At 32.7% G+C, this 19256-nt stretch overlaps 2 protein-coding genes across 3 annotated transcripts; one reads left to right on the top strand and one right to left on the bottom strand.

Moving 5' to 3' along the window:
- Positions 1 to 819: 819 nt before the first annotated feature.
- LOC145571969 (uncharacterized) lies at positions 820 to 7720 on the top strand. Of its 2 annotated transcripts, XM_081630983.1 has the most exons (11): positions 820 to 1133; positions 1652 to 1747; positions 2195 to 2271; positions 3227 to 3306; positions 3442 to 3502; positions 4727 to 4794; positions 4899 to 4980; positions 5427 to 5525; positions 5697 to 5774; positions 6743 to 6862; positions 7225 to 7720. In XM_081630983.1, exons 2-11 carry the CDS (start codon positions 1654 to 1656, stop codon positions 7423 to 7425), a joined length of 960 nt encoding a protein of 319 aa, XP_081487109.1. In that variant the 5' UTR covers positions 820 to 1133; positions 1652 to 1653; the 3' UTR covers positions 7426 to 7720. The 2 variants fall into 2 exon arrangements, with proteins under 2 accessions (XP_081487109.1, XP_081487110.1); XM_081630984.1 differs by lacking the exons at positions 820 to 1133; positions 1652 to 1747; positions 2195 to 2271 and adding an exon at positions 2707 to 2950.
- A 3545-nt stretch (positions 7721 to 11265) lies between these two features.
- LOC145570845 (disease resistance protein SUMM2-like) lies at positions 11266 to 15239 on the bottom strand. The gene is made up of 2 exons (XM_081629970.1): positions 14771 to 15239; positions 11266 to 12128 (listed from the first exon to the last, which is right to left on the bottom strand). The coding sequence occupies exons 1-2, from the start codon at positions 15237 to 15239 to the stop codon at positions 11266 to 11268; spliced, it is 1332 nt and encodes a 443-aa protein (XP_081486096.1).
- Between the last annotated feature and the right edge of the window lie 4017 nt (positions 15240 to 19256).

Below are 19256 nucleotides of genomic sequence, written 5' to 3'. Positions count from 1 at the left end.
TAGTTACATGAATATGTATTTTTTTTAAAAAAAATTAGGAAACGTATTATAATCTTATCAATTTGTAATTTTTTTTTTTTTTTTTTGCAAAAATCATAATTAGGTCACGGTGGTTCATGTATTCCATGAGGGCAATCGTGCTGCTGACTGGCTCGCCAATCATGGAGTGGCTCAATAAGATAATCTTCTTATTCTAGGTAGTGCTCCATTGGAGCTTCGTAGGATTCATAGCAAGGACGTACAAGGTGTGGCTTTTCCACGTTTTGTACGCCTTTGATAGATTATTTGGTTGTTTAGTTGTTTAGTTTTTTCTTTTTCTTGGTGTATTCCTCATTTGCATAAAAAAAAATTTATAGTTTTTGAACATTAACTTTTTGTGATTTAACCTAGGAGTGTTTGGTATGAAAATTTGTAATGTAGGAAACGTAAACAAATAAGTGTTTCCATTTCTATTAGTTTGGTATGAGCTACAAGAAACAAATACCGTTTCCAAACGGTAACAAAACCCCCTAAATTATTACCCTTATCTAACTAGTGGAAACAAAATGTATATCCCTCCTCAATCATAAACTCCTCTATTTGTTTCCATTCCATAAACATACCAAACATTTATCAAAAGTAACGTGTATTATTACCTTTCCCTTGGTTATATAAATCCTTTCCATTCCGTTTACGGAATTTATACCAAATGCCCCTAATGTCTTTTGAATTTTAAAAAACCCCCCCCCCCCCCCCCCAAAAAAAAAAGAAAAGAAAAGAAAAGAAAAGAAAAAATAGAAGTAATGGGTAGTTATTCATCCTCTTTACTGAAATACCGAGTACAGTGCATACTACAAATTCTTTCCTTACGCCCATAGTTAACCCAAACCTATAAATTTGGAATCAAAATTTAATTTGTAGAGCAAGACAGAGATTGCTAGAAGTAGTAATCCAGGGTTTTCTATTCGATTCTTGTTACAACAATTCTCTGCAATTTTCAAAGAATCTCTCAAATGGCCATTCTTATGAATCTCTTACGAAAACCCCATCAAGTTCTTCATCTCCACCCTTATAAACCCCCTTACCTAATTCACCTACAATGCTGCAATTCTTCTTTATTCTCATCTTTCAGAAATTCTTCAAAGTTTGAATTGGTACAGTTTCTTTTGTTAATTAAAGTTCTGAAATTACTATATGATTATGAAATGTGGTGAATTTGGATAAAATTTAGTGGGGTTCAAAACTTCTAATTTATCAAAAAATGTTGTTTTTAGTTCAATTGCTGATTTATCATGGTTGGATTTGAAATTTGGTTTTGTGGATTAAAGGGTATCTTAAAATTTGAATATATGAAAGTCCCAGTTGCTGAATTTGATATTGGCTTTTCGCGGTATAAATGGTTGGGAGTTCATATCTTTGTTGTTGTTTGTCAGCTGAAGAATTTGATTTGATTTCGGGTCATTAATATTAGTTGGTATATTATTTGACAATGAATATGGACTGCTTTTGCTCTTACTTATGATTTTGTTATTTGATTATATGTGACTATGAATTGAGGTGCTTATGATCTTGTTAGGTGATTGTTTTTGTTCATCTCTTAATTTCAAAATTGAAGGACAAAATGTTTGATGGTAGATGTTAAATTGTGCTTGTTATGTGTTCTGTGTTTCAGAAATGGCTGTTCCTGAAGTAGACAAGAAATTGCTGGAACAATTGGAAGAAATGGGATTTTCATTAGCTCGAGCAATTCGGTCACTTCATTATTCTGGTGAACTAGTTTTTCTTTTGTATCTTTGTTAGTAATGTTAGGGAGAAAATTTAGTCATGTGGACTTGTGTAGTTATGTGAATGAAGTTTTTGGCAATTTCATATAAATTTGTTGCTTTAAGTAAGAACATTTCACATATATAATTTTAATAACTTAAGTCTTAAGTCTTATCAAATTTGCAAATGAAGCTACAATGCTATCATTTTCTCATCATTGTCGCTTTTTTTTTTTACTGCAATGTTGCTTTTTGTTCTTTCTTGCTATTGTTATGTTGGATGATTGCCTGCTTTATATACAGGTGGAAGGAAGTGGGTTGGATACTGTAACTCTATAAGGGCAGTTGTAAACTCGACTTTAGAGCTAGGAGTATTGAGGGTAGCTGTCTACTTAGATTAGCTTACAGTTCTGGCAGCTAAATATTTATCTTATTTATTCATCTTTTCTCAGGAAATACTAGTCTGGAAGATGCTATAAATTGGATAGTTGAGCATGAAAATGACTCAGATATTGATGAGATTCCTTTGGTATGATATCGAATTTTAATTTGTTGTTTTTGCTTAAGGATATTTCTTCTCACTTTTTATTTTATGAAGGTACAAGCTATGCTGAAATGCCTAATAAGATAGTTGTGCTCTGCACTGCTGTATATTTTCATGAGAAATATGTCCCCACCAATAAAATAAATAGCTATATTTGTTTCCTTGATTATGCGTATACGTTGGGTTTGAATACTTTCTAGGACTCTAAATTTCAATTTATCATAGCGGGATATATATAATAAAGACCCTATCCACTTTAGGTACCTATTCTTTCCCAAAGATGAGACTAGGAGAGTTGCATGTTTAAACATGAGAATTTTCAAACATGCTCTCCAGCTCTCACATTCTCTTGTAAATTTAGTAAGATATTTTTTGTCTCTTTTCCAAAGGTCTTTCCCTTGCATCTTATGTCAACTATTTACCTACAGAATTACAGATTTAATGTTTCTCTTGTCTGATTGGCTTGTAAGAGAAAAACCATGTTGTTTGAGTGACCTATCTTGTGTCTGGTACCACAATAACTCCAAAATTTCCCCCCTCAAAGCTTACTCTCTTTGTTACAAGTGTTCCACTCACCCTGAAATGACCTTGCTGAGATTCTCAATTGATGTGCTTTCTTGCTACAATCAGGATTTGATATTCATTGATGCCGAACTAAATGATTGTAAATTTTCTTTATCATTTGCCTATCTTGAGATCTTGCCCTTTCTTCTAGTTCTAGTTCATATTTTTCAGAGGAAATATATGATCAAGGATTGAGGAAAGTCTATTTTTATTCATATCTTTCTTACTGATTTTTATGATGAATGATAGAACAAGATTGATTAATTGAAAGGATATATTTATTAGAACATGTGTATTTGCTTGAAATCTCTAAACCTGTGGCCAGAAGTATAATTGTGTTTTGGACCATTTAATAGTAACTTCTCAAGTGCATCAGGTACCTGTGGATATTAATTTGGATGCTACCAAACCATTTCCTATCACAGAAGAAGTGAAGATCAAGGCCCAAAATCTGAGGTTGTATGTTGGAAATTTGGCTTAAATTCTTCTTCTCTGCTAATATGAATATTCTTTGAAGCTTTGTCATAAGAAAAGAGTTTTACTCATGGGAAAAGACCTTAAACTTTCATTACTATTTTGCATCTACTTAAGGATTGGAGCCAACCAATTGAGCAAAAGAAAAGAGAAGGAGCTGGAAAGGGAAGGAGAAAAGGTATTATATTGCTGTGTTTCTTATTTATGTACTCTTCATTGACAGTGTCACAACTTGACACCCATGGTGGTCCTGATGTAATATGTAGATTTCCATTTCCTCAAGTTCCTTTCTAAAGAACTTTATGTCATTTTTATAGTTGCTTAAATTATACGATAGAGCTACCTTGTATGGAAGATGGAACTATTGGTTGTGGAAGAAGCATGCTCTTCTTGTATAGGTTGCTGTAGTCTATTTCTAATCTCTGGAGGATCATGCTGATAACTGATTTTTCCTTAACATGCAATTTTATATGCTCTGTGCATATCCTGATCTACATTGGTTCGTCAATCACGTGTATTAATACAATGCTACTAATATGACATTACATGTATTACAAATTTACAGGAGTATACCATGGGTCTATCCTGATCTACTTAGATTTATGAAGGTTCCCATACATGTCTCTAGGATAATATTACTAGGTACTTGGTATAATTGTCAATTGGCTTAGGACATCAAAAATGTTGCTTATGTGGAACTCAGAAATTTAGTAAGCTTAATAGCCCCAATATTTTCATTTGCATCAACATAATGCAACGATGCTTGTTAAATATTTGGATGGGCCAGTTGATATTTTTGTCAAACCTCAACTTAAGGTTTTTCATTTAATTGTTTACCTTATACACCCGTTAGAGTCCTTATGGGGTGGGTGAGATTAACATAACTCAGACATGCGAACATGTATCAGACATGGCTATGTGTCCTGGTGCCAGCTATACTATGAACAAGTCCCGTGACTTTGATCCAAAATGAAGTGTCAAGTGTCCAACTGTACATACCGTATTACCATGTCAGAATGTTGATTGGTTACTTAAGGCGAAATGAATAGTTTGATTAACATAGTTAAGATATATGTCTAATGAGTAGTGACTTGTACAGTTGTAGCTTGTAGGTGTGCTAGCTCCATGCACCTTTTGAAGGTCATCATGTTGCTTATACAAGCTGTTGCTTGTCTAATGTATTTACGGACAAAAATTGTATGAGAGGTTATATAATGCTCAAACTTATTTTTTGAAAAAAAGGGTGAGGGAACTAGACCTTTAAGTGTTAACTGCTTTCAATTTTTTACAGTTTGCTGTTATTTTAATGTGTAAGTGACTGTTGTAGAGATTTTAGTTACAGAAGCAGTGAGATGTTCTTTTTTTCTATTGGGGTATGTAAAGTAACAGTTTGATTCTGTAGGAGAGGATTCAAGCTGGGAAGAGAATCATGGAAGCGAAGAAAATTGCAGAAGAAAATGCAAGAAAAAGGTATCTTGTAAGCTAGTTGGTTGGTAAATAATCTGCTTGTGCCTACTATCTTGATATTCATCTTCCAAATGCCTATTTGAGACTGTCATTCTCTGCTTCAACAGAATGATTACTTTACGTGAAGCAGAAAAAGAGGAGGAAAGTAAGGCAAGGGAGAAGATACGCCAAAAGTTAGAAGCAGATAAGGTCCTTTTCTGATTCCAGTCATCTTCCTGCTTTATGTTACACTTGTTACTACTTACTTAGTTCAGTCTGATTAAGTCATACCTAAACCATCATCCTGCTTTCTATTAGTCTTCCTAGGATCATGTGGACTCCACAAAGAATTGCATCTGATAGTGGTACCTTTTCTTTATGAGGATGGCTTGTATTAGTATGTTCACAATCTTAAGTTATAGACACAGCTTATTTATTGCTTCATGTTAAATTTGGATACCTCTTGACAACTTATTCAAAAACCACATTTAAATTCTCATTGATCTGCTTACCCTATACCAAGTACGGAAGCAGTTTTGGTTTGATCCTAAAGGCTTCATTGGTATAAATGACTACTTGTTATTGAGAATTTCTGTTGCAAATAGTGAGTAGTCGTGGACATATATGATTCTTTTGTTATTGGTAAAGATTTACAGGCAGAAAGACGGTCAAGGCTAGGGATATCACCTGCAGTCACTTCATCAGTACAATCGGCATCGACGGCAAGTCATATGGTACCGAAAAAATTCACAGAGGTTTGCTTTACTTGATCTCTCTTAATTTGGAGAGGAGTGCTGAGTTGGAGTTTGCAATTTTTTTATTTTTTGTAGGCTTTGGCCTACAGTTAACAAATGCTTTCTGAAAGGATTATATATTTTTTGTCGTCTATATTTAATTTCAAAAGTTCTCTACTGAATCATACTTAGGTTTCAAAGCCTGTTACATCTACTAAAAAGGCGGTGCTTCTGTGTGACTGTTTAAGAAGTCTAAGGCGCTACCATAAGGTTAGTGGCTTGGTTTTTCATTTTTTTTAGTTAATGTGTTAGAAGCAGGATTAGCTGAGTAATTTCATAAACCCTCCTTTCACTTTCCCTATATAGGGGTTATGAAATTCAAAACTATTGAACAAAAAAAAAAAAAAAAAAAATTTAACTTCCTACAAGACCAATTTCTTCTGTTCATGACTTCATTTATACCATGAATACTGTTTTATTCCAGATTCAGAGCCAGATGTAGTATTTGGTATGGTAAAATGAAAGAATGAAAAGTGGCTAATAGGATTTTCTTGAAATGGTTCTAGACTGATAGCATACGATAGTGCCTGATGTTGACATCTTGTCCAACTTGACAAAACAGACTTTGAATATGATCAAAATGATTTTCTCTTTAATAAATTGAATTGTTTTACGGCTCAATTTTCTTATTTGTATGAGGTTCAGACTTTGACATGCTTAGGTAAAGATAGTATATTCAGTGAAAGATTGCTATTTCAGGCCTTTTAGGGATTGTGAGACTTTGTGACTTGCTGTCCAAAACCAAATAAAAGCATGTGTGCCTTATAATAGGGATTATAGAGATCATGAAATTTTGAGTTGGAGGAAGGCAGGGCAGTTTTCGACATTAAGCTTGGTAAAGGTTATCTCTGCAATATGCTTGGTTGCACATTCCGAGTAAGGATATGTGTTTCATATAGGCATCACATGTCTGTTGGATGTTGCTGAAGCTTACACCTCCACTCTTCAGATTCAATTCTAAAAAAGCTTCTAGCTCAGTTATGATGCTAGATCAAGTATAATTTTTGACTGTTAATTCTCAATATTGATTATCTTGAATAATATCATGTAAAACCTCAGTATTTCTCAATGAATTTTGTTGAGTTGGAAGCTGTGAACCTGTGATTACTGAACATTCTTCATGTTACACATGTCCATAATGTTTTCTTTTTATATAAAGTCTGGCTATATAATTGTAGGATGAAGATGCTAGAGTAAAGAAGGCTTTCCAAATTCTCCTAATATACGTTAGAAATGTCATGAAGAATCCTGATGTAGAAAAGTACAGGAAGATACGGCTCAGTAACCCAATTTTCCAGGTATGCACTTCATGTATCATATGAAAACTCTTTGGACTTTCAGATTGCCTTGGGAGTTTTAATTCAACATAACCTCGACATGGGGTGGTTTACATAAAATTGGGAAATATGGTACATGTAAAGGAAATGGTAAAGATATTGCAGAAGCTTAGATGATTACAAACATATTTTAAACTGTGTTGTGACAGTTCCTGTAATTGTACGGAAGAAAAATGATTGGAATCTTGGAGTTCTATATAAAGTTATTAACTACTATCAGGATAATTAACCCAATATATGCTGTGATGGCATGTATCAACTTTTGTTCTTGTCATATTGTATGATTTAGCTGATGGCAACCCTCTTTTTTTTAAATAAATCAGGAAAGTGTTGGCAGTCTGATTGGAGGTGTCAGATTTCTGGAACTCTGTGGGTTTGAGAGAACCAATAGGGGGCAGTTCTTGTATCTTCCTCGGGAGAAGGTTGACATGGTGACACTAAATTCAGCCCTGTCTGCATTGCATTCCGCGATAACGAATCCCTTTTTCGGACTACTCTCTGTTGATAGTGTTGAACTGCCTTAAGTGCATCGACGAGGATATCTAAGCAGACAAAAGCTTGACTCAGAGCACCAGATTGGATCATTGTGGCATAGTATCAACCATCAAGTGTGTGATCAAGTGTAATATAGTTCAGAAGTTATGTTACATGTTTGTCCACGTCTGTTTCTGGAAGCTTGGAAAGAGAGGCTTAGGCGCTTAGCTTTGTTGCGCAGAAACCTTTCATCACTTCTAAATTATTTGGCAGTCAATACCCACATGACTTGCATCTATTTATCAAAATGAAACATTAATGTTCGAGAACTTCACTAACGTACTTGCGTACATACCAATTGTTTACTATTTACTAATATGAACGCACATTCCTACCTTTGTGTTCAAGCTTTATTTTAAACAAGTTTTAAAATTGGTTTAAACTAAATTCAGTAATCATAAAACATAATCATACTTTTTTTTAAAGCCCAATCTCCATATTCACTAGGGTTGTAAATGATTCGAGTCGAGTTGAGTTTTAGTCTATTTGAACTAAGTTTGATAAGAAATATTAGTATTTGACTTATCTCGAGCTTATTATTTTTGAGGCAAAGTAATTATTTTAAACTTATACTAGTAATTACATATTCATGCCCACGTATACTAATCGGTATATTTTGATCAACGATGCTTTTTCTGTGTGGCTGGCCACACCACACCACACCATGTGGTTGGGGTTACATATTCAGGGGTTATTTATTAAGAGTTATTCAGTCGGCCAAGAGTTACTTATTATGAGGCTATCAGCTGGTTAGCGCGTTTTTAGTGTGAGAGTAACTCTTGACCGACCGAGTAACCCCTGAATAAGTAACTCCGGCCACACGGTGTTGCTAGCCACATGAAAATTTTTGTTTGACTAATTTAATTGTATATCTATTGCACATGGGAATGAATTAGCCGTGGAGATTTAGTGGCCAAAATTTTTAAATTAATTCCTAAAATTATGTAATTTCCTTAATCATTTTTATTTTAAATAAAAATAAAATAGTTTAGGCAATTAAAATATTTATTAAAATAGACTTTGAAAAGTTTTATCTTATACTTATTAATAAAGTAGTGGTATATGAAACATGTAGATTTGCATACATTGTGTGCATAGATACCAGTGTGTGTGTTAGGAGAGAGGTAAAGAGAAATGTCAATTTAAAGAGGAAAGAATACATTTATTGCAAATAATATAGAACGTACGAGTACATTTTTTAAAATATTGTAAATAATATGAAATGAAATATACTACTATGTTAACATTGTGTGTTCATCATACAAAGAAGCTAAGAATTTGGTTCGATTCTTTGGCAACCATATCAACCGAAAGTTTTCTACAATGATATTCTAAACTTGTTGAGGTAATTTATTGGTTCGTATTTCTGCTTTATATGACCGCTAGTCCGCTACCCCTCTGCTCTTTTCTTCGACGGTGCCTTCACTGCAGGAACAATGTAGCAATTAAAATCCCTAAAAGAAAAAGATGATAAATACTTTATCAAAAATAGTTTAGAGTTTACTCTAACAGTACCCAAATTTTGATAAGTGGAAGTATTCAAGTGTAAATCTTATTAGCTATTGCGCTTATGACTTATCCCTTTTTATCTTTTATATGATCTTCAATGCACGACTTTGATTGTTAACTTACTCTTAATTGCTTTGTATGTCATTATTCAAAAAAAAAAAAAAAAAAAAAAAAAAAAGACATTGTATGCCAAAGATATTTTTGTTCGTTGATAATTTATTTGTTGTATTTTAAGCTAAAACACTATTGACTTGACACTCAATTGAAATTCATGTGGCTCTAAAATTCCACAAAAGAAATTAGTCCCTTTATTCTGATTTAAGGCCTGTTTACATTTACTGAGCTGAATTGAACTGAACTGATTGGAGCTGAACTGAACTGAATATTTTATGAGAGAAGGAAATTGGGAGCTAAACTGAACTGATTGGAACTGAACTGAACTGATTAGAGCTAAACTGAACTGAAATTAAGTAAATGTGAACAAGCTCTTAATTGACATACATTAATTAACACATACTTCGTAATTTTTAGACATTTTTTTTTTTTGAAAGAGTAATTTTTAGACAAATTTAATTGGTTTTTATTTTATTGTGTGACAACTGATAATGTTTTTTTTTTTTAAAAAAAAAAAAATTATTCTTTTTTTTTAATATAATGAAGATAGTGTCAAAAAAAAGATGGCAAATTATGAAGATAGTGTCTTAGTCTTATTTTTAATTTATAAGGTGGTTTAGAATTATTTTTTCTTCGATTTTGGAAAATATAAATGAACTCTTATACTAAAAGAAGCTAAATAATATTTTCTCTATCTTTTAGAAAGTATGAGAAACCCCTTATGAATAATGTGAAGACTATTATATCTTTAAAATATTTGTTTACCTATATGCCCTATTGATATAATGTTCAATGTCTCTTTAAAATATTTGTTTACCTATATGCATGCCTCTAAGCTTTTCCTTTGTGTGTTTTAATGATTTAACTCTTATAAAAATAAAGTGTATGTGTGGATAATTACACGCTAAAAATATTTGTTTACATATTTCCCTCTTTATGTTGCCAACAAATCAAACAACTCCCCGGATAGGATTAGATATGGCGCGTGCATCACACGCATTAGCCACCCTAGTAATTTAGAAAGATTGGTGAAAAGCTGAGGATTCTAGAGAAACATACCTTGGGTTTGTCGAAGTTTTGCAAAAAGGAATTAATGTCTTTAGTCTTGTCCATGATTGAATAATTGACATGATTGAATTCAATTTGATTTAATTTGGGAGCCTTAAAAAGAAGTCCAGATGAGAAAGACTGCATCTTTGGACAATTGTCAATGTTAAGTTGTTGCAAAGATGACAACTTAAGATATCCTCCAGATATAAAAAACTTCAATTTGGGGCAGTCTTCTAGTCGAACACTTTCAAGGGATGGAAAGATTTCTTCACCAAATTTAGGAACTTCAGTTTCCTCCTCCCCTAAACTTATTACTTCCCTTAGTAGTGGACACCCCCGTATGGATAATTGTTTTAGTTGTACAAGTGCATTTGCTATTGAGAGGCATCCTAAAGTTTTAAGCTTGCAACAAAAATCAATATTTAAGTTGCGCAAATTTTGAAAACTGGAATAATAATTTGCCTTACAGTTTACTTTCCACAATTGTACAATGTTGTACAAATTAGATAATTTTCAACTCCTCCAACAATGGAAATATCACCTGCAGTGTTGACGAAATATTAACATTTTAAAAGATACATAGTTGAGGAGAATTTTATCTATAAAAATACATAATGACATAGTACGTACCTTTTGATTGAATAGAATATGATTTTCAACCTCTTGATCATCCTTAGTGATGATTATTCCAGTAACACTTTCTAATTTCGGAAGATGTATTAGAGTCATTCGCTTTAAACAAGGAAATACAATCTCATTTGGATCTCCATCTACATTCAACTGATGATGAACACGCTCTTGAAAAAGGAATTTCATATTCTCGCAATATGACACCCATAAATAAGTCAAGTTTGGTGCCTTAAAAAGTGTAGAAGAGATAGAGTGCATCTTTGGACATACTATAACTTCTATGTGCTGCAAGTGTGGAAGCTCAAGAAAATGAATAATATTACAAATTCCCAATAAAAAGCTCTGTGTTTTGGTCTCCTCTTCTTGTTGTTGGAAGTAGTCATAAAAAATGTATTGCAACTTCCACATATTTTCTACCAATAACAATTGAGTTTTCTCCAGCAATACCCCTAAACTTTTGTATTTTGCAATTGAGCTCACATTATCTACACCTATAAACTCTAAAACACGAGAGTATGTTTTTGAAGCTAACCAAGTCCATCCAAAGCTGATGATTTGAGCTCATCAACCCATGTGTTGGCTAGCTCTGTGGCTTCAGTTAGATTGTTAACACATTGAAACAACCCCAATCCAATACCATATCTCATCATTTCTTCAACGGGTATACTTGTTCCAAAGGGGAACAAACAAGCAAGCAAGAAAAACCTCCTTTTCTCTTCACTTTCCATTAGCTTGTAACTTGTTTCTAGAATTGAGTATGTTTGACGATGTACACCACTAATTTTGGCTTGACTATTTGAAATAGGTTTTTCTAATTCAGTCGCAAAATGTTCCCAAGTTGACAACTCTTGGTTCTTAAGTACATCGGCTAATGCCACAATAGCAAGAGGCAATCCTCCACACTTGTTCAACATTCTCTTCTCCACCTCTTCTTGTTCTTTTAGGCCATCATGGTGGGCGTTAGCTCCAACCCGTACCCTGAAAAGTTGCCTTGCTTCATTTATATCTAGTGGGCACACTTCGAATATGTTAGCCATTGATACTCCCATTACTTCACACACATTCTTCATTCTACTCGTCACCAACAACTTGCACAAAAATTGTTGTGAATTATCGTAAGGTTTTGGTATCCCCACTTTTCCTAAATCAAGTTTCTCCCAAAGGTTATCCAATATAATGAGTATCTTAGTATTTCCCATTAAAGTGTTATACACAAACTTTGCCCTCTGCTCTATACTATGCAAATTGTCTAATTTTAGATTAAGTTGCTCGGCAATCTCATCTTGGATGCGTTCCACATTGGGGGATTCCGAAATCTCAACCATCACAGTTTTCTCAAACATATCTTTTGCTCCTTTATTGGCAATTTCTTTTACCAACATTGTCTTACCTGTCACATACTCATACATAAGATCCCAACAATTAGTAATAATTTATTAGTTCTAAATTTATAGTTATTATCTACTTTGTTTTAAAGTTGACCCATTTCAACTACTTTTAATTTACACTATTTGACATGTCCTTCTTTAAGGCTTAAAGCCTTAAATAATCTTTTGTGATTCATACATTTCATACGTAAGTAAAAACATATGCACATGGATCTTAAATTAGATTTATCTCAATAAATTCATGCAATCAATCACAACAATAAGTTTTTATAGCTTTAGTTGATTAAGGATAATTATACATGCCACCATTTGTTGTTCCTCAACATTTATATCATCAATCTACATAAAAATGAGTAGATATGATCTATACAAGATTAGAACATAAAACATCAGGTTCTAATACTAGATATCCTACTAGTTAATTGTTATAAATTCCATGTAAATGACTGAAAAATAAACTTTCAAAATATAGTAAATGACTGAAAAACAAATTTTATTATATAATGATTAAATTAGGTCATAAATTAAATGTATAATTATAATTCCACATTTTTACCATGTAAGGGCTCGGAGCATTGTCAGTGCTAAATACTATTTAATGTTTAAAATACTTTTTTTTTTAGGAAAAATTGACAGGAATAATCCCAACTTTGCTTGATTCGCCCAAAATAATCCCAATTTTTGATTATTTTTTAATAATCCGAACTTTAATATTAATTTGCTTCTAGTGGTCCCTGGTAACCAGTTACCTGTTGAATAGGTAATTTTTTTTAAAAAAAAAAATTAATTTACACATATCATTACATAATTGGTTAAAAATAAGTTTAATTTTAATTTTTATTTATATTATTGGTTTAATTATTCATTTAATTAACTTAAAAAATGTTAAAAAAATTAAAAAAAAAAAAACCAATCCAACCACTGCCGCCCTCAAGCCAGCTTGACCACAACCACCGACGGTCAGCTCCTAGATGGCCCAATCCCCCCATCCCGCCAGCTCAGTTCCCCCCCTCCATCGCCTGCGAAGCCTACCCCATCCCTCTCCCTTTTCTATTTGGTTTTTAGGTTCGTTGTTTTGGGTTTTCTTGGTTGTTTTGGCTAGGGTACGGTTTATGGTTTTGGGGGACGACGAATAGGAGAGGGGGTCGTGTCGGAGAGGGAGGGGCATTTATGTGAAGAGTTGGGGAAAGGGGAGGAGGGTGGTGCGTTGTGGTGGGGGAATTTGGGGAAGGAGAAGCAGCAGCTGCTAAGTTTGTTCCTAGGAAGGGAAAAGTGGTGAGGTGGACTTCGCTGGCGAAGAAGGGAGGAAATGAGTCGGCGGGGGAGGGGGGAGATTTGACGACGGGATCCACCAGGGAGTGGCCAGCTAGTCGCCGACAGCCGTAGTAGAGGACTAGAGGTCAGGCGTTAGGCAGCGGTGGCTGGGCTACGCTAGTGGAGGTTTTTTTTTAAAACTTTTTGTTAATTATTTTAATTTGAATTTTAAATTTTTTGTCCAATCATATTCTGACACGTGTCAAGTGATTTGTTATAACAAGTTTTATAACCGGTTAGGACCGTTAGTAGCAAACTCATGTTAAAGTTCGGATTATTAAAAAATAATCAAAAGTTGGGATTATTCTGGGCAAATTGAGCAAAGTTGGGATTATTCCTGTCAATTTTTCCTTTTTTTTAAACAATTATTGAAACATGACAAGTAAAAAATAAATAAGAAATTACAAGTAGAAATTTTTTTTTACCTAATAAAAAAAAGGTTTGGATAATTGAGTAACTCCCTTAATTACTCCTAATCTATATCTATATAACTGTATGTTTCCTCTTGTTAATGCATTTCCTATATATTAGATGTTAATGTAATATGCAGAATGACCATTGAAGATGTTTATTTTTAAGGTAAGATACACGGTCTAATAACTCTAATTAATAACCCCCCTATCACATGAAAGGATATTAGAATCTAAAAGTCTCCTTATCATAGGAAAGACTAATAGATTAAAAGAAAAAGAAAAACAAAAGACTGCTAAAAAAAAAAAAAAAAAAAAAAAAAAGAAAAAAAAAAGAGGTGTTTGGTATACAATTGAAGATGTTTGGTATCCATTAGGACACATCTATTGCTCAAGCATGCATGTTATTCAATATAAAAAGAAAAAAAGTGAAAATGTATTTAATATGGTTAACCTAGTCATAAATGCTTTTAGAAATGTCCGTTCTTCCTATGTTTCATATTATTTGCAACAAAAAAATATTTTACTCATGTCTCACAAATGATACTTCTTTAATGCAAATAACCTGAAATGGAGGTAATATAATTTATCAAAGAAACGATTTTTAAGAAACCAATAGATTTATGTAATCAGCTACATAATTTCTTTACATTGCTAGCTTAGTGAGTCCATATATATGTTCTGCTAGTTTTAGGTTCTATAAATCCGATACTATTGATTTGGGTATGCGGTCAGGCAAGGCCCCTTAGTAGTGGGGGAAAGTTACGGAATCCCACCCCTAAGTTGCTTCTAGATGGATTTGATCCCATAAGTCATAACCTCAAGGTTATGAGATATCAATCCTTACCACTAGACCAAGTATTTTGCGAAACATGCACAAAGTAAAACAAGATTATTGAAAAGAGTGCAAATATGTTTACCTATAGCTCCCATGCCAAATATGCCAACAACATTAACTTGATCGTCACGTAACTTGTTGAGTATTTCCTCCATAAGCACTACTCTAGAACGCAAGGCCGTCAAGAATTCGTTGGGGATGGATTTCAAGTCTAGTCGAGGTTCCGTGGTCATAGAATCATCTGGTCTTTCTTTGATGACGGATTCGATTTCATTGACCTTAATTTTAGCCAATTTGCTCATCTCATATCGTTGGTACAAATTGCAGTTAATACGGCCATAGCAACAATGATCTTTGTCTTTCCTAGTCTTCTCATCAACGAGTTGTTGCAAAACCTCGTCTTTCTCGACGAGTTTTTGAACCTTGGAAAGCCAAATATCAATGAGTATTGTACTCTTGTGTAGATTTTTCTGTTTGCGTTGCTCTACTTTGTTACTAAAGGTATCTTTGTAAGCGGCTAAGAGGTTGTACTTATCTCGAAGTTCATTCATGTTATTATTGTAGTTCTTTATGTAAGAATACCATTCTTTTAACGTATCGATGATCAAAGCTTGGCAAACTCTTTAGCTGCATCCTCAATTTCACTAGCCATGCTCAAACTAGATACATATTTTTGGCAAAGAAAACTAATCAATCACAGGATCACATAAAATGAAATTACAAATACATATCTTTAAATTAAAATAGATAAATAAATAAATAAATAAAAAGTATACTTGTATGGAGTATATGATATTCTCTCAATCCCATGATAGTTTTACACTTTTCATTTATAATATTTGTCTTATAATGTACTCCGTATTAATTTATGGGATTGTTTTTTGAAAATAACCACCAACTATTCTTCTAGTTTAATACAAATCCCTTAATAAAGAGAAAGAGACTTTTAGTTTAGGGACGGAGGAAATACTAATTAATAACCTATAACTATCAATTTATTTTTTATTTTATTTTTTTTTATATATATGTTACCACCTACTATTTTCAAAAAACATTCATTTTTTCCACTAGATTGCTCAATTCTATGCATGATGTCATAGTGTATTCTTCTCATCGATTCTCATGTATGTCCAATTGATTTTTTTTTAAATAAACATTAAAATTGGGTTAAGGAAAAGCATTTGGTAGACGATTCAACATAATTCAAGTTCATACAAAGATAATCAAAATTTCAAAATGTTCAGGTTTGGAATAATTCAACATATTACTCCTTTTGTTTCTATTATTTCATTATGTATTATTCTAGTATTAGAAATTTCAAAATGTTCATGTTTGGAATTAATCTGGATATATATTCTTGTGGTAATGTGGTTCTTAGTAAACAATTAATTAAATGAACTTTTTTTCCCTTTTGATAAAATGCAAAGCAATCTTTTATATAATTTAAGAGTTTTGTTCTAACTTCTCACCAAATTCCTCCAAAATTCCAATCCTGCAATTTTGTGCATTTTTTTTTCTTTTTGTTGCAATAACCTCCAAATAACTTCCTTTCTCAAAAAAAAAAAAAAAAATGTTCATGTTTGGAATAATTCAACATATTACTCCTTTTGTTTCTATTATTTCATTATGTATTATTCCGGTATTAGAAAATTCAAAATGTTCATGTTTCGAATTAATTCTGAATATATATTCGTGTGGTAATGTGGTTCTTAGTAAACAATTAAGTAAATGAACTTTTTTTCCCTTTTAATAAAATGCAAAGCAATCTTTTATATAATTTAAGAGTTTTTTTTCTAACTTCTCACCAAATTCCTCCAAAATTCCAATCCTGCAATTTTGTGCATTATTTTTTTTTTTAATTTTTTTATTTTTTTGTTGCAATAACTTCCTTTCTTAAAAAAAAAAATTATAACTTTCACTTCTACTATTTTCTTCTTTCTAATACATACTATGTATATCCCATGCATTACGGTTGCAACTCTACTTCGTTTGAATTATATAATAATAAAAGTTCATAGGGAAAATAAAATAGCTAATACCGTGCAAATTAGGTCATACACCCATATTTTCTTTCAAGAAAAAAAAAATCATACACCCAAATATCGGAAATATAATCAATATACAAACCTGTAGTTGTTTTTTTTGTTTGTGATATGAATTAATTAATTCTTGTACATAGTAATAATAATATGGCAGCATCAATTTAATTTATAAACAAGATATAGAGTACTAGTGTGAATCCTTAGCCCTCACACTTAGAATGTAGTATTTGCTTTGTTTACAATTAATTTATTATGCTTTATCAAAATTTGGGAAATACCTTTCTTTGCCCACAAGATAATATCAATGATAATAATATTATGTAAAAAAAATTGCAATCATCTCCGTGAATATGGTATTGGTTTGTGTCAAGAAATTGAAATTATGTCCTACAAATTAGGAATATGCATGGTATTGATTTAAAGTCAACAAATTGCAGTCATCTCCTTGAAATTGGAACAGAATATAGAATTGATTTTATGTTAAGAAACAACAATATCATCTCTTTAAAATTGGAATATAGAATTGATCAATTTGCAATCTATCATCTCTTTGAAATTGGAATATAGAATTGATTTTGAGTCAAGAAATTGTAGTAGTAATTAATTTCCTGCAAATAAATTGGTATTGATAACTTTCTCACTTTACAAAAGCCATCCTTATCCTCCCACCGTTTCCCACTTTCAACCACAGCTCCGGCGATTACTTTAGGTTTCCATTAGTTTGTTTTCTCTTTTTAGGTTGTTTATGGTAAAGAACGTGAAATTAGGAGAACTAGCAAAGAGGTTTAATTTGTTGCTTTTAAGTCCACTGATGGTTATCAAGGTTGGTATGTCGTTAAGGGTTTCATAATTCAATTATTCAAGGAATTAAGGAGCTAAGACTATTCTTAACGCCGCCGTCGAAAAAAATTATTCCGTTAATTATTTTTCTCGACGGTTAAGGTGAAATTAAGACTATGGTTTCCTCCCTTAATCTAAGGTTTGATTCAGGTGAGGCAGTCTTCTTTCGTTGACCTTGACAATTGTTTATGAAGTTTGTCTTAGCCGATGAGGTGGTCTAAGTACTCTTTGCTTCTTATTGTACTCATGAGTTGCTTTGTGATTTTGCTAGTTTTCTTTGATTTATTTTTTTGGTAAAGTTGTTTATCTTTTGTCTTGATTTAAGTATGTCTTTATTGCATATTTTGCTTGTGTTCACTACTACAAATTACCCCTAATAAGTTGAACTTTTAGAGTCACATGTACCTAAGGTGCGACTTATAAACCTATCGAGTCGCCCCATACTTATAAGGTGTAGGCGTCGTTTGAAGCGCGCCTACGTAAGCATGTTGTGAAAAACAAAGGACCCAATGACCAAATTGCACGAAAGACTAAAAGACAAACTAACTTGTTTAATTAAGTCCAATTTTAGTGTTTATGCTATTTACTAAGTGGAACTGTGCATTGACAATCATTAGTCATAAATAAGATCAACCAAAATCAAAGACAAAGAACACATGTTAAAGTTAGCACAATAATCACAAAAGACTAGGAAGAAGGACTAGAATTCTAGAAGAGTTATGACTCATGGGAAAAAGATTAAAAAAAAAATAATATAGAATAAAAATCTACAATCCTATGTTATACAAGTTGACGTAGATTAGAGGACTAAGAGAAGTAGAAGATTGGCTAAAATTATTTTGACATGAAAAAAAATAGAAAAGAAATAAAAAAAAAAAAAATTGTTCGCTAAAAAGAACCTCCTATACTGGACACGCTGTAGTATTTCAGTTATAACTTTTGATCTGTGACTCTGATTGGGTCGAAATCAACGCCAAATGAAAGATAAGACTCAGGGCTACAGATCCATAGATGGCACAACATGTAACTCTTTCTACAACTTCGTCTATGACCAAAATAAGGTCACACTTGTGCAGGATATATACGGGAATAAAAATGCGGGTTGACTCAAAATTAAAAAAAAAATATATGACTCGACTCTATTTAAAAAAAGAGGGTTAAATAAGAAAAAATAAAAATAAATAAAAAAACATAAAAAAAAAAAATGAACATATAAGCACATTGTCACACACATGATGCAATGAAAAAGTTCGCAACCTAAGGTCAAGATCTATATATATTATGTTCCACTATGGTCAAGCTTTTAGTGTCAAAGGGTACCATGGTTAAGAGTTTGGACACGTTAGCAAGGCAGCCTCCCTTAAGAGTGTATGCCAACGGGTGGTTCTGCGAGTTCGTGATGAAATCGAACTCGACTCCATGGTTTAGGTGGATTTAAAAACTCGGATGAACCACCCCTTATTTCCATGAACGTTTTTGGGTCGATAGAGCTTAAATCCCCCAGGCTAGCCACATACGTAGAACACGTACTATTGTGGCAAAATAGGTAAGCTAAAATGCATATGCATATGTAACAATGTCAATTAAATCGCAAGAATACAATTTAAGGATCTTTCAAGTCTCATCCACTCATCTCAATTAATACCGATCACTCAAATCGATAAATAACCAAGAATCCTCCTCAGT

Source organism: Chenopodium album, chromosome 12, assembly GCF_948465745.1.
Source record: "Chenopodium album chromosome 12, dcCheAlbu1.1, whole genome shotgun sequence".
In the NCBI taxonomy this organism is placed as follows: domain Eukaryota; kingdom Viridiplantae; phylum Streptophyta; class Magnoliopsida; order Caryophyllales; family Amaranthaceae; genus Chenopodium; species Chenopodium album.
This window is presented reverse-complemented; position numbering and strand designations above follow the sequence as displayed.